General features: G+C 46.2%; 1 protein-coding gene across 3 annotated transcripts in view; it reads right to left on the reverse strand.

Moving 5' to 3' along the window:
• The window catches only part of CEP89 (centrosomal protein 89), a 133,042-nt gene that overhangs the window by 5,353 nt on the left and 103,905 nt on the right, over window positions 1-23,784 (reverse strand). For all 3 annotated transcript variants that reach the window (XM_030581854.1, XM_030581856.1, XM_030581855.1), the window contains one exon: window positions 23,605-23,774. In XM_030581854.1, coding sequence (XP_030437714.1) covers window positions 23,605-23,774 — 170 coding nt within the window. The remainder of the gene's footprint in view (window positions 1-23,604; window positions 23,775-23,784) is intronic.

The raw sequence follows: 23,784 nt of genomic DNA on the forward strand, positions 1-23,784 counted from the left end.
TACCGTAAAAGTGCATCTGTCTCAGCCATATATCTTAACCAAGGGATACAAGTTGTACGTCAATGCTAGTGAGAACAAAGGGAACTTACACAGCCTAGAAAACTGGGGTTGCTTAAGTTTCCAGGGGACACAGACCAATAAGAGAAAAGAGGGTTGACACTTGTATGGACATAAGCAGAATGTAGATATAGACAGAATCATATTATAAAAGGGGGATGCCCAGACTGGGAAAATTGAGCTCCCTCTGGGAGACTCCAGTAGGTACCATCCCTCTACTGATGACTAAGCTATGAGAGACCCATCAGACCCTAACACTATTGTTAAGGATGTGAGTATAAGTATATTTGTAACTCGTGTATAGGTCTCTATGGAATTTCTATATGCTTGGGTAATCATAACTTCAACTGTAACTTTAATAAAACTTGTAAAATAGACTAGACCAGTGGTTCTCACACTTTTTTTTCCACAGACCACTTGAAAATTGCTGAGGGTCTCGGCGGACCACTTAATGATCTTTCCAGATGTTGTTTGTACCATTAGCTAACTATTGTAAAGCGCTTGGATAAAAGCACTATATAAAAAATCCCATAATAATAAACTTTTTTTGTTCTGCAGATAAAAGCACACAACTCTTATTTTAATATCAATAGTTTTACCTTTCTAATGCAATGGATGTGCCCTCTCTCACCCACCGCGGCACCCCCCGAACTGCAGCTGGGAAGGAGAGCCATTTCTCTCCAGCAGACACAGCCTTGGAGCTGGGGAAAGTCGCCTCTTTCTCTTGCTGCCGCAGCCCAGCACATCCCAAATTCCCCCCACCCCCACTTCTCACCCTACTGTCCCCTGAGTGAAGAGCTTAAAGGGAGATTTTTCCACAGATTGGAGCCTAAGCTAGAGGACTTTTTTCTCTGAGGTCTATATCTCCTTTTTTGGGTTGTCAACTTGTCTAGGCTGGTAGAAAGGGTGTCTATAGTATTGCTGAGAGTATTGGATATGCAGAGTTTTATGTCTTTTTCTTGGGCACCAGGGCATAAATTCCCAAGGATTGGAGGGTCACTCAGGAGTCATTAAATGAATGCAGTGTTTCATCAGTTGTAGCCAAAAAAAAGGAAGTGCCCATCAAATGGAAGGTCTTCTGTAGTTTGCTGTATGTCAGGGGTTATACCATAATTATATAGCATTACAATTGCAGAGGCCAAAATCCTATAGGAACCATCAATGATATGTTCCCTATGGCCTTTGCTGGCTCGGAAAATGCCTCATTAATTGGGAGGCTACCCTTCTTAAGTTTGCACCTTGAAGAATATCCAACAGCTTGTGGGTATTCGCCTGTAAAAACTTGGCTTGTATAACAATCGCAGAGGCCATTCTTCAAAGCAAATTCTGAGATTGTGAGGATGAGCCTGCGACTACTGAGTCCTCTGGGGAGGGCAAGGATAAATTGACTGCAGTCAAAGTAGCCTTCTAAGGCTAAGTCTACACTGGGGGGCGGGGGTTGATCTAAGATACGCAACTTCGGCGTATTTTAGGTTGATTTTACCTGGCCTCCGTTTCCGCCTCTCGACTGCGGTAGAGTTCCGGAGTCGACAGCAGAGCGATCGGGGATCGATTTTATCACATCTACACTAGACGAGATACATTGATCCCCAATAGATTGATCACTACCTGCCAGTACGGCGGGTAGTGCAGACATACCCTAAGACAGAGCTCATTCCTCCAACAATAGCTCATCTTGTTTGGCTTGTTGCTCAATAGGAAGAGCTTCTAGTTGTTCTTCTAGTACATGAGGTTCTGATGTGGATGGTTCTGAGGATCTTCTGGAACAGGGTGGAGGGAATCTATGAAGGGTTTCACATCAGCTAATATAGCACTGGAGGCCAAAATGTCTCAGGCTGCACAGGCTTCTCCTTGCTATGTGATTGGTACAAATCCTGGTACCAAGGTTGTCCCTCTTAAAGTAGCCTGGATGATTCACTGGACTTTCTGTGCCTTGGCAGGGATTAAGAAGAGCTAGAGAAGTCTGACCCAGACTGAGAGGGGCCCTCCAAATAATCATTTGGCATAAAAGGAGCCCAACCAGGCAGGGCTACTGGATGACCCAATCTGTCCAACTCCCAGCTGGGCAGAGGTAAGGTTGGTACTGGTGGTGGTACTGCAGTCGGTAAGGTGAATGTTTCTCATGAAGCAGGCTCTGTTGGAGGCAGTGCATAGCCTGGCATCAACACCCAGGCTGACAAAAGCCCTAGTACCGGTGCCAATGTTGAAGACTGTCTCAGGACCAATGAAAAGTGCATTTAGGTGGTGGAAGATGCAGATGAGGCAGTCTTAGATTGTGTCCCTTGCCCAGATGCCGGCACATTCTGTGTCGGGTGCTGAAACGGTTGAGGTCCTGGAAAGAGACGAAGGTAGTAGCAGCCCTGCAGACTCCTGCATCGGTGGCAAATCAGGGGCAGACAAAATGGGCCTTCGCTGCCTCATATGCCTGTGGGATTGTAGGCACTAAAACAGGCATCACTGAAACAGCTTGTGTTGGTACCAGGCTCAATAGCCACCATGGCAGTTGACGGTACAGTAGGAGGGATTTCTTGCCTTTGTACTGGGAGACATAGGCTAATGGCCCAGTTCTCCCCTGGGTACCTGGTGAATCTCATTGTTGCTCCAATCTACTTCTCTTGGAGCAGGAGTGGCTCCTATCAGTCTTATGGGTTCTTTTGCAAGGGACCTATGGTGACCAGATTGCAAGAACAAGATATTGGGACACATGGGGAAGGGGCAGAGAACGCATGGTCCTGGCTCCAACCCCTGTCACAAGCTGCGGGTTTGTTGGGGGTACACACCTCCGACTCCCGCCGCAAGGGGTGGTGTCCGGGCTGGGGCAGGGGATTGGGACGCAGAAGGGGTGCTGACACCAGGATGGAGTTTGGGTGCGGGAGGTGGCTCAGGCCTGGGGGTTGAGGTGCGGGAGGGGGTGTGGGCTCCAGGCTGCGCTTACCTCAGGCGGCTCCCCAGAAGTGGCGACTCTGCTTCTGGGTCCCAGGCAAAGGCGCGGCTCTGCGCGCTGCCTCACCCATAGCGTTTCCTGGTCAATGGAAGCTGTGCAGCAGGCACTCATGGCAGGGGCAGCATTTGGAACCTCACTGGCCATCCCTGTGCCCAGGACCCAGCGGAAGATGTCACCATTTCCAGGGAGCTGCACTGAGCCAGGTAGGGAGCCTGCCAGCCCCATCCAAACTGGACACCTGGGAACCCTACAATATTGGGACAAATGGCGTCCCGATCATACATCGGTCAGGACGCATGACAGAGTTAAATATCCCAATGTTATCAGGACATCTGTCACCCTAGAGGGACCCTACAAGAGAAAGATTGACCTCTCCTTCTCCATGAAGAGGAGTGCAAGCTAAAGGTCTGTTCGAACTCTCTGCCATAGTAACAGTTGACTATGCATGGACAGAATGATCTGGTGCCAGTGCTGAGCTAGGCCTCTGGCCTGTTCCAAGAGGTGCAGCTTGAGGTGTAGATCCCTGGAAACTTGAGTATGTTTCTTCAAGAAGTGGCAAATGCAGCTCCTCTCCTTGATGTGTCCTTCCTCAAGATACAGCAAACAATGTGTGTAGGGATCGCTATTAGGAATAGATACCTCACACAAAGGTCAGTGCTTGAAGTCCGGAGAGTGCTGCGGATTCCTGGAGCATAGCACCACCAACTACACTAACAAATAAACTATAAATAAAAATTGAAAACAATAAAGGAAACCTGTCCAAAGGATACTAACTGCTAACTATGTACAGAATGAAATAAGCTAAGAGCTAGCTATATCACAGAAAAAGGTGTGAGAACCATCCACGGAGTTCCAACTCAGCTGTGAGTGGTCGCTGTCAATGCCTCAAGGTCGATGACGATCTTTCATAGGTTTTATTTTTTATTGGTCCTTTGGTGACTGAGGAGTCTGATCCTTGAACCACAGACTCATTAGCAGACTTGCAGGTGATGATAGAAGTCTGGGTTGGGCTGCAATTGCTGCGTGACAGTTGTCTGTCCTTTCTTTTCTGGCATTTTTCTCCAACAAGGGCAAGACGATTTTCCTCAAAAATGGACATTCCCTCTCTGACAAGTCTTTGCCAGTTATCCCAATCCTGGGCTACTGTCTCCCCAGTGTGTGGTGTCAATGCCACATCTCCTGATGTTTATCTTGCAAATATCTTTAAAGTGTTTCTTTTGGCCTCCCTGTTTCCCTTCTCCTTTGGTGAGTTGGGCGTACAGGTTTTTCAGGTGTTTTCTTTAGGTCACCCAAGTCTCACAGCCATAGAACAGAGTTGGGATTACTACCACTTTATAACCTAAAAGTCTAGTGTGTGTTCTCATGTTGTGATTGTTGAACACCTGGCAAGACAGTCTGCCAAAGGCAAGGCTGGCACAGTTCTTCTTTGCAAATGTATATCTTCCTTGCTGGATCTGATGATTGACCAAGAGCTGGCTGGTGGAGAAATTTTGTTTTGCTGATGTTCACAGTTAGCCCTAGGCTTTTGTACATTTCAGAGAAGCTATTAAGGGCTATTTGTAGATTCTCCTTTGTGCAACTACAGGACAATCATCTGCATACTGGAGTCCGGTTATTGTTGCCGATATTACTTTATTTCTGGCACAGAGATGAGAAAGGTTGAAGAGGTTGCCGTCAATCTGATATTGGATGCCACTGCCCTGTGGTGGACTGTCTTGGGTCAGTGTTTTCATAGATGCCAAGAAAATAGAGAAAAGGGTGGGTGTGAGTACAAAGCCTTGTTTTACCCCAGTTCAGATGACGAAGAGTTCACAGGTAGAGCCACTGTACAGGATGGAGACAGTCATCTGGTCATGGAGGAGTCTTACAATGGTGATAAATTTGCTTGGGCAGCTAAACTTTGACATGATTTTCCACACAGCCTCACGGTTGACAGAGTAAAGGCTTTGGTAAGATCGATAAAGGCTATATACAACTCCTGGTGGTGGTGGTGACATTTTTCCTGGATCTGCCTGTGAAAATCATGTCGGTGGTGCCTTGTGTTGGTCTGAAGCCACATTGGGACTCTGCAGAAAGCAACAATGAGTCCTGTGGCACCTTACAGACTAACAGATGTATTGAAGCATAAGTTTTCATGGGTGAATACCCACTTCGTCACTGGGACTCTGGAAATATTTCCTTTGCAAGAGGGAGCAGGCAATTCAGTAAGATTCTAGCAATAATCTTCTCAGTGATGGAGAGGAGGGCAATGCCTTGATAGTTGGCCCTGTCTCCTTTTTGAAAATGGTGATGATGTTAGTATTATGTACGTCAACGTGGATTTCTTTGGTGTTCCAGATTTTGAGGAGCAGCAAATAAAGGTTGTTAATCATTGTTTCTCCTCCCGTTTTCAATACTTCAGGTGGTATGCCATCACAACTTGGTGCTTTATTGTTCTTCATTTGTTTAATTGCTTTGCAGACCTCCTCAGTTGTTGGTGGGTTGGCAGAAGTTTCCCAGATTGGGTGCTGAGGGATGGAGTCAATGGTGTTGTCAGTCATAGTTGATTCTCGATTTAGAAGCTTCTGGTAGTGTTCCTTCCAGAACTCTTTGATGGATTCGTTACCTTTAAGAAGGGTACAACCATTTTCAGATCTCAGCGGTGTGAGGTCACATGAGCTTGCTCCGTAAAAGGGAACTGAACAGAGTCCAGGTGGCGCCACCTGTTTATCACCTTTGGAGGGGCCATAAGGAAGTGCCAGGTGCATGCACTGCCCTGACAGGTACTGCTGCAGAAAGCTTTTCCAGCTCCGGTGTGCTAGGCACATACACACCTGGGTGAAATACATATTTGCATCCACTCAAATACATTTTAACATCTTGGGGCATGGGGGACAGGTTGGATTTCAACAAGTTTCAGCTGGTCACGGTGAACTCTAGCCTCTCTTCCAGAATTCATCTCTGCCAGCTAGCATGTTAAAATCCAGTGTGCGCTGTCTGCATGTAGTAACTATTATGTTTTGAAAACTATACCTTTTTATTCTGGCATGGACAGGTCGTTGTTCTCTGTAACGGACTCTACTCTGGGATGGTCTGCACTCAAGGTGCTTTCTCTTCACTGGTACTTCAGCATGTTGTCGGAACAGCATTCCTAGCTCCTGCTATCCCAGGAATCGAGCTCAATCTGGGTTTCTCAGGTGGTAGTGCGGAGAATTAAGTATTGGGCCATCATCCAGCCTTATAACAGATTTATTTCTTTCTAAGTGGCTGGAATATAGAGAGGCAAAGAAACCTTCAGATCATAATGTGGTAGATATTTGTTTTTTTAATTACTATTATTTCAGCATTCAGGCTTTAATTTCCAACAGCAAGAGCCCTCCTGGATTGTGGTTATGGTTTGGTGAACTTCAAGGCATCAAGATTTTAATGCAGTGATGAGACAAAACTAAGGAGGGCTCAACTCTGAACTGCAGTTTAATGTCTACAAGGTACCTGACAAAAATGAGGGGCTGAGAAGGCAAAAGAAATAGAGATCAGAATATCAATTCTTTGACGTGTCACTTTTCCTTCATGCATTGCTCAGTTCAATGTTAGCTGTATTGATATATTTAAAATAATAATAAAAAAGCAAGCATATTTGAAGTCGCTAACCTTAAAAGTCAATTTGGGTTTGCACCTCTTGAATATGGCCTCAACAGCAAAGGAGCCTTTGAAGGATTCTAAATAAAACTTAAATAAACTGGAAATAAAGCAGCTGAAGCTGCCTGCTGACTTTATTTTGGTCAAAGCATGTTGCTGTAAGGAAGTTCATCATATATGCCCTTGGCTTTTGTTTGCACTATGCCACAGTCAGAGTGTGGTAGCCTACACTATATGGTGCAAGACATCTTCGTAATGTAGCTATTTGTTCTGTAGTCAGCTACTGAGAGGAGGATATTATCACGAGGTTGTGGCTGGCAACAGTGGGCTGTCTTTCTATCCACTGATATTATACTTGTTTTGTTTTAAATTCTTATAAATGAACCCATATGCAAAAGTATAGGGAGTCATACAAAGTTCTTCATAAATAAAACAAACTCCCAGTCCAATCAAAATGGCAGCCCAGCACTGCTCAGAACAGGAAGAGGGTAACTTGAATTTTCTGAGCCTACTGGAGCCTGAAAGGTTTTCTTTGTTTATTTTTTGGCAGGGTGGCAGGGTCTGGCTTGCTATTGCCCTTTTCAGTCACCGGAATCTGGATTTAATCACTACAAGGCCACCGCAGTCCTCATCAATCTCCAAGGAGAACACAGAAGTTGGAGGCAATAAAAGGGGGATCTGTTAATCCTGAGTTTCCATTAAAGGTTCAGGTTTTCTCCTCTTTTTACACCACTCTTTGCCCATATTTTCCATGTAATGCTCCTACTTCACAGGGACCTGTTGCACCTCTCCAGAACAAATTTCTTCAGATCTTGCCCTGGCATTAGCATCCTGTTTTGACATTGTCTGTAAAGGCCCTTAGTTTAGTAGATTTCATCTCATAGACCTGTGCTAAACATCATTCTGTCTTCTGTGCCATCTCTTCATTTTGGTCAAGAGTTAATAATTCTACATGTAAAATTAGTATTTTAAAAGTGGACATTCCTCCAGCAGTGAATAAAAATCCCAGTTCTAAACATGACTGTACAAGATAATAACCTTCTGTCTGTTTGTCATTAACAAATGATTGCCTAACTTATTAAAGATGAAAATGCAATTAAAATTACAACTAAGCTAAAGAGTGATGAGACTGAATACCCTACTTGGTGCTACCAAAAAGCGTTAATGCTAAGATGTTTTAGGAGAGCAATGGAAGGAGAGCAAAGGCAGATTCAGTGATTTTTCCCAAAATTGAACCTCTATTTATCTCAGATCCTAATTCAGTCTTCTAGTTCGTGAATTAGCTATCTCAGTCCACTCTGTAGTGATAAGCATCCTCATCACAAAGACCAACCCCACAACCAGAACACTTCATGATAATTTCATCCGAAAACCTCAGGCATAAGACTATATGGACCCTTTCCTCTGATTATATAGCATTGCAAAGTTTTGTATTGCTGCACCTTTTCTGAGGATAAACACAGGAAATTTAGTCAAGATTTTCAGGCTCGTACTTTACAAGTGCAAAACAGCCATGCCATTTCTTCAGAAAGTGTAACAGCTGTGACAAATTACTATGTACTGTACCACTGCAGAGGATTTATATGATATAATATGGTGTGACATAGAAAAATCATAGAGGAAGGAAAAGCTGTGTTCAGAAACATAAATAAGATGTGATAGCAAACCTGATTTCTTACCCTGCAGCTATTCACAACTTAGATTATTACATATTTCAGATATAACATTTAATTTAAAGAAAGATGTGTGAAACGATATTCTTCATAAGCCTGCTCTATAAACAAATAATAGCATCAATCGAATATCACCTATGTTAAGTGGGAAAATTACACCAAATTCTTCTGAGCTTTGTGGGGCAAAAGGTTACTGTGAATTTCCAGTATTTTTGGAAGAAGGCTGTAAAAGTTAAGAAATACTGGGAACAGGAATTCTCTCAAGGGAATCCTAAATGTCAGTTTGAAAGAACATGGAATGTGTACATTCTTCCTTTAGAAGCTATCAAAATGTTTTTAGTAAACAACAATAATTTTTGTTGGTTTGTTTTTTGGGGAAAACTGTCTCTTCCCAGGTTGTTTTCAGTGATCACTTTCTTGTAAATGTTAGGACAAACTGAGGAAGCAGACAAGACAAAGAGATAAATGTTGAATGTCAAGAAGTTAGTAGACCCAGCAATGTACTAGGAGTTTCTACTGCAGCTCAGCTACTCCAACATCTGATGAGAACCTCTGGGAAAAATTGATATACGTTATGCTGCAGGAAACAACTTAGGTAAAAGAAGACAGCCTAAAGAATTATAAATAACAGATTACACTTGGAATGGAGCTGCAAAAATGGAAAGACTACTACTGGACTGGTGACGCTTGGCTCATGGAAAAGGAAAACAAAGTTACAGATACACCACCAAGATAACCATATATATGGAACGTGTTTTCTAAATATTCTAAGAGAATTACAATAATTAAATATGCAGGATTGCTATAGCTTTCTTGGTTCCAGGATATTGGAGTGAGAAGGTGAGTGAAGTAATATCTTTTGTTGGACCAGCTTCTGTTGGTGAGAGAGAGAAGCTTGAGAGCTTACAGAGCTCTTCTTCAGGTCTGGAAAAAGTACTCAGACTATGTCTATGCTAGCACTTTCGTCAAAACTTATGTTGCTGAAGGGTGTGAAAAGATACATCCCAACCGCCATAAATTACCTCAACAGAAGTGCCGGTGTGGACGGCGCTATGTTGCTATCCTGCTGACATAATTGCTGCTTGTTGAGGATGGTTTAATTATGCCTACAGGAGAGCTCTCTCCCATCGGCATAGATTGGCTACATGGGAGATCTTACAGTAGTGCAACTGCAGTGGTACAACTATGCTGCTGTAAGGTCTCTAGTATAGACAGCCACAGCCCTGTTTGCACAGATGTTGATCATTTCATACATCCATCCCACAAGATTTTACAACATTAAGTCAACCAACTGCATCCTTACCCTTGCTACACTGTGCAGCACCTAGCACATTAGCATTAGTATTCTGAACCCTAGGAGTCTTAACCCTCTATTCCGTGTTGTATGTAGCATGTGTAATTGCCTGGTACTTTAATCTAAAATATCACTATTTAGTAATCTCTGTGTCAATTTCAAGTTCGCAACTTCGCTTCAGTTAGAGACATAACACCTTCCCTGCCAAAGGTGACAAACTGAGGAACTTAACTCAGTTAGTCCTTCTACAACCACCTATTAGATGAAAACAACTGTTAATCTGTACCAGGCTAGGCTAGGTTCAAACTGGTTACTTAGGTGAAAAAGTTCTATCTCATTAGCAATGCCCTGAGACATTCAGGTCCTGTTTTCCATTTAGGGATTGAGGGGAGGGTGTCATGTGACCTATAGGGAAGTTGGCTGCTTGACTCTTGGTCTCCTCAACCCTCATGCACTAATCCTCATCAATTAAGGCCTCTCAAGTAGCTAAACCATAACTTTGTCAGAAATGTACTAATTAGGTGAGGAGGACCCTTTTAGTTGTGTTGTTATGAATCCTGCTGGGAAAAATAGAAATGCCAAATGACCCAAGCCTGAGCCCTGGTCTACACTAAGAGTTTAGGTCGAATTTAGCAGCATTAGATCGATTTAACCCTGCACCCATCCACACAACAAAGCCATTTTTGTTGACTTAAAGGGCTCTTAAAATCAATTTCAGTACTCCTATCTGACGAGGGGATTAGCGCCGAAATCAACCTTCCTGGGTCGAATATGGGGTAATGTGGATGCAATTGGATGGTACTGGCCTCCGGGAGCTATCCCAGAATGCTCCATTATGACTGCTCTGGACAGCACTCTCAACTCCGAAGCACTGGCCAGGTAGACAGGAAAGGCCCTGTGAATTTTTGAATTTCATTTCCTGTTTGCCAAGCGTCATGAACTGATCAGCACAGGTGACCATGCACAGCTCATCAGCAGAGGTAACCATGGAGTCCCAGCGTCACAAAAGAGCTCCAGCATGGACCGAATGGGAGGTACTGGATCTGATCACTGTATGGGAAGACGAATCTGTGCTATCCAAACTCTGTTCCAAAAGACGAAATGCCGGAATATTTGAAAAATCTCAAAGGCCATGAAGGACAGAGGTTATAACAGGGACCCGCAGCAGCGCTGCATGAAAATTAAGGAGCTGAGGCAAGCCTACCAAAAAACCAGAGAGGCAAACCCCCAGACATGCCGCTTCTATGATGAGCTGCATGCCATTCTAGGGGGTGCCCCTACAAGTACCCCACCCCTGTGCTTTGAGTCCATCAATGGACTCTCATACAACAGGGGTGCAGATTTAGGGGACGAGGAGGAGGAAGACGTTGAAGTTAGCCAACCAGGAGCATCCATGTCTGCCCAGGCAACCCTGATCGACCTCACTGAGGCCGGCTAGGAGCAACCAGGAGACAGCAGCAGATGGCACAGTATGACTGCTAACCGTCTTTGCCAACTTGCAAAGGCAAGGAGCTGCTGCTGTGTAGCACTGTCAGCAGCACCCAGGAGACGTACAATGACAGTGAGCTGAGCGGGCTCCATGCTTGCCGTGGTATGTCATCTGCACGGGTGACCCAGGAAAAAAGACGAGAAACGATTTTTTCCCATTGCTTTCATGGCGGTGGAGGGGATCTGATGACATGTACCCAGAACCACTCACAACAATATTGTTGCCCCATCAGGCATTGGGAGCACAACCCAGAATTCCAATGGGGGACGGAAACTGCAGAATAGCTACCACAGTGCAACGCTCCGTAAGTCAACGCTAGCCTTGGAACTGTGGATGCACACTGCCAACTTAATACACTTAGTGGGGGGACACACAAACTACAGTATCAAATAGATTTCTAAAAAATCGACTTCTATTAAATCAACCTAATTTCATAGTGAAGACATACCCCTGAGTCTCCAAAGAAAAGTACGGCTGAGAAAATCCAGCAGTCTCATAGAGAGGACTTTGCAGCTATGAAGGACTTTCAAACTACCAAGTTTCATCTTTTATCTCAAGATATACATGGGCTCTCTAAAGATGTGGGGGAAGTCAAGACTTATTTGACCTATTTAGAGAACTATGAAAAACTGCCATTGAACTGAAGGAGGTTAAAAGACAGAATGCTTCTATAAGGCATGGACTAATCCAGTCTTGAGGAAAAGCGAGATCTTGAAAACAAATGACACAGGAGTTATTTGTGGTTAGTGAGGATCTCTGAAGGGCTGGAAGGAAAAAACACATGATTAGTTTTCTCCAGAACATACTCTCTGAGGTACTGGAATTAGATCCCGGCTTGCCGCCCCTGGAGATTGAAAGGGCTCATTGAGTGGCGGAGGCCAGGAGAGAGAACAAGAATCCTAGACCCATCACTTTTAAAATGCTAAGGTTTAATAACAAAGTTAAGAGTATATCTTCTGGTAGGAAAAAAGGAATTCAAGTACAGGGCTTTTAAATTTTCTTTGTATCTAGACTGATCGGTAAATTTAAGCAAGACAGAAGTATTTAATGGCATCAAACAAGCTCTCAGGTGATAGGATATCTGAGCTGTATTAATACCTTATGAGTCTCCTAATGAAGCTGACAGACTCTGTGAAATACTTCAGTACCCCCAGCAAGTATTACAGGAACTGAGATCAGATCTCTGTAAGGGTAACAGCATCATCCTCTCAAAGGAAAAGAAAGAGGAGACTTTAAGCCCTGAAGAACAAGGAACTGTGACTTGAAAAACCAGGAAACTCATGTACATATATTTGACTTATCTGTATATTTAATAGTGTTATAGGGTATAATCAGTACTGTTAGACATGATAGTATAATATTTTAATATATTGATACACCAACATATGTATATCTATATATTCATAGTAACTGTATTACCATTATCTCCTTATTTCTACTTATATTTATATCTACATTTATGTCTTATTTAACATAAGAACCTAATAACTTCAGAATGACCATACTGAGTCAGACCAATGGTCCATCTAGTCCAGTAGCCTGTCTTCTGAAAGTGGCCAATGCCCGATGCTTCAGAAGGAATTAAATGTATCAAGTAATTCACCCTGTCATCCAATCCTAGCTTCTGCAGTCAGAGATTTAGGTTTATTTGTTTAATACATATATTATGGTAACATGTTCATAACTACTTACCTGTATGTTATTTGTGACTACCTGTATCACTTTATATAGGCAGTTGTATATTCTTATGCTTCTACCCACAAGTAAGGTTTATACATTTATAATATGTGTATGGTAATAATATGTTCATATTTATTCACACACATCGTTTGTCACTTCATGTTTATCTTTTTTCATTAATCTATTGGCGTATTTATAAACCATGCGCATATCAACATTTATATACTATATACTATTACTTATACATTGATATCTATGAAGCAATCGGTTCTTCAAGTGCTTGCACATGTCTATTCCAATGTAGGTTTGTGTGCACTCCAAGGACAATTGCTGGTAATTTTTCCCTCAGTTGTATCCATCAGATTGGCTCTGGCGCCCTGTGGTGCCATGCACTCATAGAGCCAATATAAAGGGCCTGGCCTGCGCCCCCTTAGTTCCTTATTGCCCACAGCAGTTGCTGAAAGTGCAATTTTTGCTTCAGCAAACTTTCCAAGTGATTTTTCACTGTTTTTTATAGTGTATGTAGTTGAGTTACTTGTAAATAGTTTTTAGTCAGTAAGTGTTTGGAGTTTTTTCTCTATCAGTTATTGGAGCTCATTTGTTACCTGATGCGGAGGCATGCCTCGGTCACTGGGCTTCAGGCCCTGTCCCTACTGTGGCGAGGCAATTCCCCTGAGCAACCTGCATTGCAGTTGTCTGAATTGTCTGGGAGAGACTCATATAGAGGACAGCTGCCAGATCTGCAAGGACTTCAGACTGCACACACAAATGGACTGGGAGGCAAAACTGACATACAAATGTGAGTTGTCAGCAGGGATTGAGCCCAGGACATTCAGATCCACAGCATAATCCTCTATTATTTGTGCTAAAGGGATAACCCGTGGCAGAAACAAACTGTTGCGTATGTGGACCAGACCCTAGAGCATGGCGTGTGATATACTCTTCATTAGTGGCTTACATAGCTACTGGTGAGACAGCAGGGGAATGTCAGGTATCTGGATACCAGGGTTCCTTTACTGGCTCTGGTTCAATGCGTAGAGCAGGGGTTGCAGGAAGTATAGCTAAGCAGTTAGACTGGCATATTTATTCTTAAAGTGTGGTTAAGGGAAAACGATGTGAGTCTGTTACGTTAGAGGTATGGCTTCTATTCCCAGATAGGGGTATAAGGCCTTATTCAGTTTATGAATGGCAGAAATATTAATATTAATCTTTGGAAGAGTGAGCCTAGTAATCATAGCCCTTCCCAGTCCACTGCTCCTTTCTCTAGGCTAGAAGGAATTTTCTGAACAAGTATCTCTCTGTCGTAAGACTGCCAAATGTGTGACCGTCATGCAAAAGGCATAACACTTAGCTATCTATGCTTTACAGCTATTTTGAATGATCTTGGTTCCTTTAATTACATTGATTGAGGTGTTAAAAATGTGTGTGTAGGAGAAAAAACTATTTTTGCACAGGTTAGAGCACCATGGTTTAAATATGCTGTCCTTGACCCTTTTTTAGTATCACATCTTGAATTGGAAGGTTGGCCATTTAGAAACTGTTTATTTAGAGACCCTGTTGCTCCATGAAAGCTTTGTATATTTCTTTAATAATGTATTTTAATAATACTATGTGACTCCATTTAAGTGTTTTTTTAACATACAAAGATTTAAAATGGAAGTCATTTTCATGAAGACTGTTTCTGACACTGTTGTAAATGCAGACTGAATATGCTCCCCTGCAGGAGTCTGTAAGCTGTGAATTCTGCTCAACAGGAATGTCTGTTTTTAAAAATAGCACTCAAAGCTAGCTCATCTTCTAGCAATCAACTCCTCAAAGCCAGGTGAGTTTATGGCAGATCCTCCACATTTGTTAGCAACTAGAACAATGAATGCAATCATAAGCAAGTTTAGGAATAAGAAATAGCTTTGTTGGTTTTTTTTAAAAAGTGCCCATAAATAACTATAGTACATCTAGCCCCCTTATGAAAGCAAAGATTGTCAAGGTATGAATAAAAGTTATAGCTGATATCCTGATCCTAGCTCTGACTGTTATAAAACAAAATTTAAGAAAATAGTATGAGGAAAGGACATTGCATCATCCCAGGTTCTTCAATTTACCTAAGTGTATTGCTTTTGATTAGAATTTAATGTCAGGGTCTTTAAAATTATTGTTTGATTTGCTTTATAGCAAGAATAATTGCTGTAACATTAACACAAAAACACTGCTAACCAAATAGTCCACATATCTTCAGTTAACTGTTTTATCACATCAGCTTTCCTGATTCAAAATTCTTGAACATAGTTTGATTTTAATTAAATGGATATTCCAAATGTACAGTCTAATACATGAAGCCTGCATGTGGTAAGTTATTTTATACCCATCTTATTTAGTATTTAGAATACTTTTATCTTTATCACCAACTATTTTAAGTTCATAATTGAAATTATGTGCTGAAAACAGTTTTCTGTTCTGCAGATTTGTTCCTTGAACAGTGCTGGAGGAAATAAATCTATAACAGTCCATTACTGTCCCAGCACTAGTGATGCTGGTTGCCAAGCTACAGATGATTAGTGACATCTAACCTACAAGTAATTCTTCCCTCCACTTTATTCCTCTGTCAGTTAGGGGAGAGTGATAAAGATAAACCTTACAAAGCTAGAAGTATATTGAATTGACAGATGACAAAAGCAATGAATTTTTATAAGGCAGACATACGTTAACATTCCTTTAAAATGCTTGGCTTGGGATGACTAGTAAATATGTTATCAGGTGACAATCAGAGCTAGAGCAATCTTGATTTGTTGACAATACAGTGTTTCAGAGGTGAATGAAACAACATAGGTGAGGTATTTTAACATAATTAATGATACTTACCATATTAAATTAAAAAATCTTTATAGTTAAAAATAAAAAGGATAGTCTTAGCTTTCTAATAATAGGATGAATCTGGCTTTTCAGCTACAGGTATTTATCTATTTCAGTTTAGTGTTTTTTAACATAACTGCCACAGCAAAATACAAAAGATGAGTTGAACTAAAACAGGAGAATTAGAAAACGAATAGGAAAGTAGCTATCAGAACCTAACATCAATACTGTACTTTCTATCAGCTGTATGCATCATTTTATGCTCCAGTAAACGTTATCAAGACTGAGCAACCATCAGTAAATTCAGTCAGTGACTACATTATTATGAAAGGAACTGCTTGAATGTAAACATAGTTCTTTGTGACATTAGTATGATTGTTTGCACAAAGCATACTTTCCACTATTGTTATATTGGTAAATCAAAGAAAAAGCAGTAATATTAACAATGTTACAATGCCAAGTGAAAATGTAGCTTCTTAAAAGTGTAAAATTGAAGTTACTGATAGGAGAGTCTTTAATCAAGGAGAAATGGTCAATTCAGAGTATAGAAAAGAAAGTGATTAAGTATAGTCAGTGTATCTGTGAAAGATAATGTTTGATACCAATACTAATGTTATTCAACTGTGGGGTTTAGATTGGCTAACTTTACCTCCTTTTCTTGGGGACATAAAGCCAATATCTAAGAAGCTCATATGATGGCACGATGGCTTTATACCCCAAAGTATATCACATAGTTCTTTTTCGAGTGATTGCTCATATCCATTCCAGTTAGGTGTGCGCGCGCCGCGTGCACGTTCGTCGGAGAAACTTTTACCCTAGCAACCCAGGCGGGTTGGCTGGGCGCCCCTGGAGTGGCGCCGCTATGGCGCCCAATATATATCCCAGCCGACCCAGCCACCCTTCAGTTCCTTCTTACCGCCCGTGTCGGTCGTTGGAACTGTGGAGCGCGGCTTCGCTGACCTCCACACTCCCTAGCAGCTCTTTTCGCTATCGTTGTATATACCTTCCCCGCACCGGGAGCCGGAGCTCATGCCCGGCTCATCGGGCTTCAAGTAGTGCTTGGCTTGTCACAAGCCCATGCCAGTTGGAGACCCCCATGACTCCTGCTTGAAGTGCCTCGGGGAGTCGCACTTATCGGCCAAGTGCTCAATCTGCAAGTCTTTCAAGCCGAGGACCAAGAAGGAGCGGGACATTAGATTAAGACAGCTCCTTATGGAAGCGGCCCTGACACCTCTGCCCTCGGCACCGAGCACAAGTCAGCCGATAAGCAAGGGCGCTGCCACAGCACCGAGTGCTGCCACCAAGAAGCCGGGACCGAAACCGACTCCGAGCCGCTCCCTCTCCCCAAGGCCGAAGGCGGCGAAGGCGCAGATCATCCCACCACCAATTGACTCGCAGTCAGAGCCTGCACCAAAGACAGATTGCCCGGCACGATATCTGCCGCGGCACCATCTAAGCCGGTACCGTTGACTCCGACCCCACGAAGGCCGTCGAGTCCGGCACCTGGCGGCCCCCCGGTGCACACAGGAGTAGAGCCTGCTTCACCTTCTACCCCGGAGACGTTTGCAGCAGCGAGGGATCTGATTGCGATCACCGAGGCGCCGTTGCCCTTACCCCCGGCACCGCCGGTGCGGGTACTCCACTCCATGGGCAAACCGACCTTAACCAGACCAGCTTCGGTCGGCATAGCAGACCGGCACCGCTCCAGATCGCGGTCCCGCGGGCACTCGGCATCGAGGCGTCGCTCATGCTCTCGACGTCGATCTCGATCCCGGCACCGGTCAGACTCCCGGCACTGATCACCTCGGCACCGGTCGAGCTCCCGGCACCGATCACCTCGGCACCAGTCGAGCTCCCAACACCGATCACCTCGGCACCGATCACCTCGACACCGGTCGAGCTCCCGACACCGGTCACCTCGGTACCGCTCAGGCTCCCGGCACCGCTCAGGCTCCCGGCACCGGTTGACGTCCCAAGCATCAACCCGGTACTCCCGGGGCCGCTCCAGCTCACGGCACCGCGGTGGACGCCGCGCCTCCAGGAGCAGATCTAGACAAAGACATTCGGGATCCTGGTCGACCTCCCGGCACCGAGCCGGTCGCAGGTCCCAGTCTCGCTCTCAGCACCGGCACCAATACCGACACCGGTCACCGCTACCCAGAGGTGTAAGGTCTGTTGGCACCTCGGCACTGACTTTCGCCGCTCCACCTTGGCCATCTAGAGGCACGTCGGCATCCTCCTAGGCGGGTAGCTTCTATGAACGGGACCAGGATCCCGAAGTACCGCTGGGAGTGTTCCAGGACCCCCAACTGCAGGACGCGGGGGCCCAACAGTGGGGTTTTTGGACACCCTGGGCATATCATCAGACCCAGGGTGCCCCCGTGCCCCAGACATGTTCCACCGCCTCAGAGCATTGGGTGCCAGAGGCCACTGTTTCCCGCCCTCCCGTGGTTGAGTCGGATAAACAGCCGCCACCAGACTCCCCGGGTCAGCTCGAGCAGGAACCAGACCAAGAACAGCAGACCGCATAGGAGGCCCTCATCCCCGGAGTATCCTCCTCCTCCTCCTCGCCAGATGAGGCAGTGGCTGGGTCTTCGGCATCAGGACCCCCACCGATAGACCTCAGGGCCCACCAGGACCTCCTCCGCAGAGTGGCCCTCAATATCAACCTGCCTGTGGAGGAGGTCCCAGAGGATGAGGACCCGGTAGTGAGCATTCTCTCGGCTGATGCACCTACCCGGGTAGCCCTCCCATTCATAAAGACGATCCAGTCTACCGCCGATAGCTTGTGGCAGTCACCAGCCTCCATCCCGCCGACAGCTAAGGGAGTGGAAAGGAAGTACCTGGTACCCTCTCGGGGGTACGAGTACCTATATGTCCTCCCTCCTCCCTAGTTGTCCAGTCAGTCAACGACAGGGAACGGCACGGCCAACAGGCTCCGGCCCCTAAGGCCAAGGAAGCTAGGCGAATGGACCTCATGGGGCACAAGGTGTATTCGGCTGGGGCCTTGCAACTCCGTGTGGCCAACCAGCAGGCCCTACTGGGACGTTATAACTATAATATATGGGCAGAGGTGGGTAAGTTCTCCGAACTTCTACCCCAGGACTCACGCCCGGAATTTAATGCGTTCCTGTAGGAGGGTAAGAAGGTGGCCAGGACCTCCCTCCAGGCCTCCCTCGATGCGGCTGACTCTGCAGCCAGAACCCTAGTCTCGGGAATAACCATGAGGCGCATTTCATGGTTTCAAGCCTCCACACTACCTCCGGAACTTCAATATACAGTCCAGGATTTACCCCTTGACGGGAAAGGGTTGTTCTCGGACAAGACGGGCTCCAAATTACAAAACCTGAAGGACAATCGAGTCATCATCTTCTCGCTGGGGATGCATACACCTTCCACCCAGCGTAGACCCTTCAGGCCCCAAGCACAGCGCCCATACTTCCCACCCTGTCAGAGGCAGGACCTCAATAAACGGCGTGGCAGGGGGGGCCGCAGACGCCAATATGGCTCCCAGGCAGGCCAAAGCCAAGGGCCATCCAAGGCACCACCGGGCTCCAAGTCCGGCTTTTGAAGGTGCGCCCGGGGACGACATACCAGGCACAAGACAGGATCCTTCCCCTGCCTTCTCCAACCGCCTCTCCCACTTCCTCCCAGCGTGGTCCCGGTTAACTTCAGACCGTTGGGTGCTACGCACGGTGAAGCACGGATACCATCTGCAGTTTGCTTCCTTGCCCCCTTGCTGCCCCCCTTCCCGGTCCCTCTTCAGGGACCCCTCTCACGAGCAAACCCTCCTGCAGGAGGTTCGTTCCCTCCTCGCGGCGGGAACTATAGAGGAGGTGCCTCCAGGCGAGAGAGGCAAGGGGTTCTACTCCCGATATTTTCTGATCCCCAAATCCAAGGGAGGTCTCAGACCCATCCTAGACCTGCGGGGCCTCAACAAATGGATGCTCAAGTTGAAGTTCCGCATGATCTCCCTGGGAACCATTATCCCATTCCTGGATCCTGGAGACTGGTATGCCGCCCTCGACATGAAGGGCGCGTACTTCCATATCGCCATCTTTCCACCGCACAGGAAGTACCTTTGCTTCACGGTCAGACATCAGCACTTCCAGTTCGCAGTCCTACCCTTCGGCCTCTCCACAGCCCCGAGGGTGTTTACCAAGTGCATGGCCGTTGTGGCCGCCCACCTCCGTCGGCGGAACATCCACGTCTTTCCGTACCTCGACGACTGGCTCCTGAAGGGGTCCTCCCAGTCGCAAGTGCAGAGACATGTCGAGGCCGTTACGGACCTCTTCTCCCAGCTAGGCCTGCTTCTCAATGCCGAGAAATCTAGCCTGGTCCCCACACAGAGGTTGGACTTCATAGGCGCGACCCTGGACTCTACCCAAGCCAGGGCTTACTTACCTCAACCTCGCTTCCAGATGATCGTCGTGATCATACGGAGCTTGCAGGCCTCCAGATCGTCGTGATCATACGGAGCTTGCAGGCCTCCCCAATCATCTCAGCTCGCACCTGCCTCACACTTCTAGGGCATATGGCCGCATGCACTTATGTGAAGAAGTATGCCAGGCTCCGAATGAGGCCCTTCCAAACGTGGCTTCATTCCGTATTCCGCCCAGGCAGGGACCACCTGGATGTGTTGGTGATGGTCCCCCCCGACCCTCTCCGCTCCCTCGACTGGTGGCTTACCCCATCCCTAGTATGCGCGGGAATGCCGTTCCATCCACAGCAACCGTCGATGACTCTAGCAACCGACGCATCATCCCTGGGGTGGGGAGCCCACCTAGAACACATGCGTACCCAGGGCCTCTGGTCGTCCCAAGAGCTGTCACTCCACATAAATGTCCAGGAGTTGAGGGCAGTCCGCCTCGCCTGTCAGGTGTTTCAACGACGCCTACGCGGCCGTTGTGTTTCCGTACTCACGGACAACACAACGGCCATGTATTATATCAACAAACAGGGGGGAACCTGTTCATCTCCCCTATGTCAGGAAGCCATTCGACTCTGGGACTTCTGCATAGCCCAGTCGATACACCTTGTGGCATCCTTCCTCCCAGGGGTCAGGAACGCGCTGGCGGACAGACTCAGCTGATCCTTCCTATGCCACGAATGGTCGATCAGACTGGATGTCATCCATTCCATCTTCCAGAGGTGCGGGTTTCCCCGCATAGACCTCTTCGCGACCAAGTCCAACAGGAAGTGCCAGGAGTTTTGCTCCTTTCAGGGTCTCTCTCCTGGGTCGATCACGGACGCATTTCTCCTGCCATGGAGTCACCACCTGCTGTATGCCTTCCCTCCGTTCCCTGTGGTGCACAAAGTCCTGTTGAAACTACGCAGGGACAAAGCGCATCTAATCCTGATCGCACCTCCGTGGCCCAGACAGCACTGGTTCACCGCCTTGCTGGACCTATCGGTGGACCCTCCAATCCCCCTTCCTCTCCACCCAGACCTGATTACGCAGGATCACGGCAGGCTCTGTCACCCAGACCTACAAGCCCTGCACCTCACGGCGTGGCTCCTGCATGGCTGAACACGGCGGAGCTCAGTTGTTCCGCACCGGTCCAGCACATCCTCCTTAACAGCAGGAAGCCTTCCACTCGCTCAACGTACAGGGCCAACTGGAAGCGCTTCTCTTGCTGGTGCGCTACTCAGGGGGTGAACCCTACGCAGGCCCCGATTCCCACGGTCCTAGACTACCTCTGGTACCTTAAGCAGCAGGGCCTGGCAACATCCTCCTTAAAGGTACACTTAGCGGCCATATCCGCCTTTCGACCAGGAGAAGGTGGCCGCTCCGTATTTTCCCACCCCTTGGTCGCCAGATTTGTTAAAGGCTTGGAGCGTCTCTACCCCCCCGTATGCTGCCCTGCTCCTACCTGGGACCTTAACTTGGTCCTAAACAGGCTCACGCTCCCGCCATTCGAGCCACTGGCGACTTGCTCGCTCACGTACCTGTCATGGAAGACGGCCTTCTTGGTGGCCATTACATCGGCCAGACGGGTCTCCGAGCTCTGAGCTCTCACAGTCGACCCACCCTACACTGTCTTCCATAAGGGCAAAGTGCACCTGCGACCCCACCCGGCGTTCCTCCCTAAGGTTGTTTTTGCCTTCCATACCAACCAGGACATCTTCCTCCCGGTCTTCTTCCCGAAGCCACACTCTTCTCGGAGAGAGCAGCAGCTACACTCCTTAGATGTACGCAGAGCGCTCGCTTTCTACATTGAGCGAACAAAGCCATTCCGGAAGTCCCCTCAGCTGTTTGTGGCGGTTGCAGAACGGATGAGGGGTCAGCCAATCTCCTCTCAGAGGATTTCCTCCTGGGTGACTGCATGCATTCGCGCATGCTACGACCTAGCTCGTGTCCCCTCTAGCCACCTCACGGCACATTCCACGAGAGCTCAGGCGGCGTCGGCAGCCTTCCTGGCGCACGTGCCTATCCAGGAGATATGCCGTGCAGCGACCTGGTCATCGGTCCACACATTCACCGCGCACTACGTGCTAGTCAGACAATCAAGAGATGATGCGGCCTTTGGCATAGCAGTTTTACATACCGCCACATCTCACTCCGACCCCACCGCCTAGGTAAGGCTTGGGAATCACCTAACTGGAATGGATATGAGCAGTCACTCGAAGAAGAAAAGCGGTTACTCACCTTTGTAACTGTTGTTCTTCGAGATGTGTTGCTCATATCCATTCCAAACCCACCCTCCTTCCCCACTGTCGGAGTAGCCGGCAAGAAGGAACTGAAGGGTGGCTGGGTCGGCAGGGATATATATTGGGCGCCATAGCGGCGCCACTCCAGGGGGCGCCCAGCCGACCCGCCTGGGTTGCTAGGGTAAAAGTTTCTCCGAACATGCACGCGGCGCGCGCACACCTAACTGGAATGGATATGAGCAACACATCTCAAAGAACAACAGTTACAAAGGTGAGTAACCGTCTTTTCTCCTCCTTTAACTAGTTATTTTTTAAAACAGTTGGCACAGGCATGCATGGAGAAGTCACTTAAATAAGTAAAAATCCTAAGTAACCATTTCCCAGACAAATCAAGAATGATCAGAATACTCTACTTTTCTGCCAGTTTTCAGAGATGCAGCAAAATGATGCTTATTATGTATCTACCGACAACTGAATGCCATCTAATGACACTGTATGCACTAACAAGAAACAGAACTGTGCTGATCTTGTAGACGTAGATGGTACTCTTCTTGAGCTCTGATTTCCATCATTTTAAAATCCATATTATCTCACCATGGCTGAGGTGACTTGCAATATGACTGCTTAATTAGCTCTCACTTATTGTGCTGCTTTTATTCTGATAATGGGAATGTGCTATTAAGTCTTCCACCACCAGGGGAAAAAAATCTCCGTAAGGAACTATTTATATTAATAGGCTGTTTCAACACTGACAGTCATAATCTTGTCAAAATCTGTTAAACTATTTTTATTTTCCTTTTGTGCTCTTGATGGTGGCAGTCTACAGTAGTGGATAATAGAATATTAAGATGTTATCATTATATATCACTCCAAAACTAGTCCCCTCTCGGTGTACTCATCTGACAAGGTTCTCTGACTGCTTTCACTTCCCATTTGTCAGAAAAATGTCAGCAAAAACAGTACTTCAGTCTTCACTGAAAGATAATTTATTTACTATCATATGTCCTAGTGATGTATAGACACACAAAAGAATTAAAGGCTGGATTCAAGTTGATATTTGCTACATATTTCTTTTTTGTTGAGATGCAATGAGCCATGGGGTGGATTTTTAATTAAGAACAGCTGTAGTCTTCCATGGAAAACTCCTTCCTTGTAAGATTATTTTTTGGAGGTGGGAAGAAGACAATAAGGAGCATTTCAGTATTTTCTATATAGCTAAGAGATGAGTGAGAGAAGGCTCCCAGAGCATACCAGATGGAGTTGTGATTAAAAGCAACTGCCTGCTGCTGTGCAGCTGCCCTCTTTTTACCACTCAATCCAACTGGCTTGTTTTTGACTGTGACTGACTTACCTTTTCTGCTGCAGCACTTCATCAAGGGTTTCTTGCTTGTCTTGCAGGAGTCGCTGGAGGTGCTTCATTTCACGCTGGTACTGAGAAGCCTTCCCAGCAAATTCCTGCTCTTGCTCCATCATTTTGAGATTGATGTCTCCAAGCTTCCCAGCAGCTTTCTTTTTGTATACCTATGAGAGT

This window comes from Gopherus evgoodei, chromosome 12, assembly GCF_007399415.2.
Source record: "Gopherus evgoodei ecotype Sinaloan lineage chromosome 12, rGopEvg1_v1.p, whole genome shotgun sequence".
NCBI classification, from domain to species: Eukaryota; Metazoa; Chordata; order Testudines; family Testudinidae; genus Gopherus; species Gopherus evgoodei.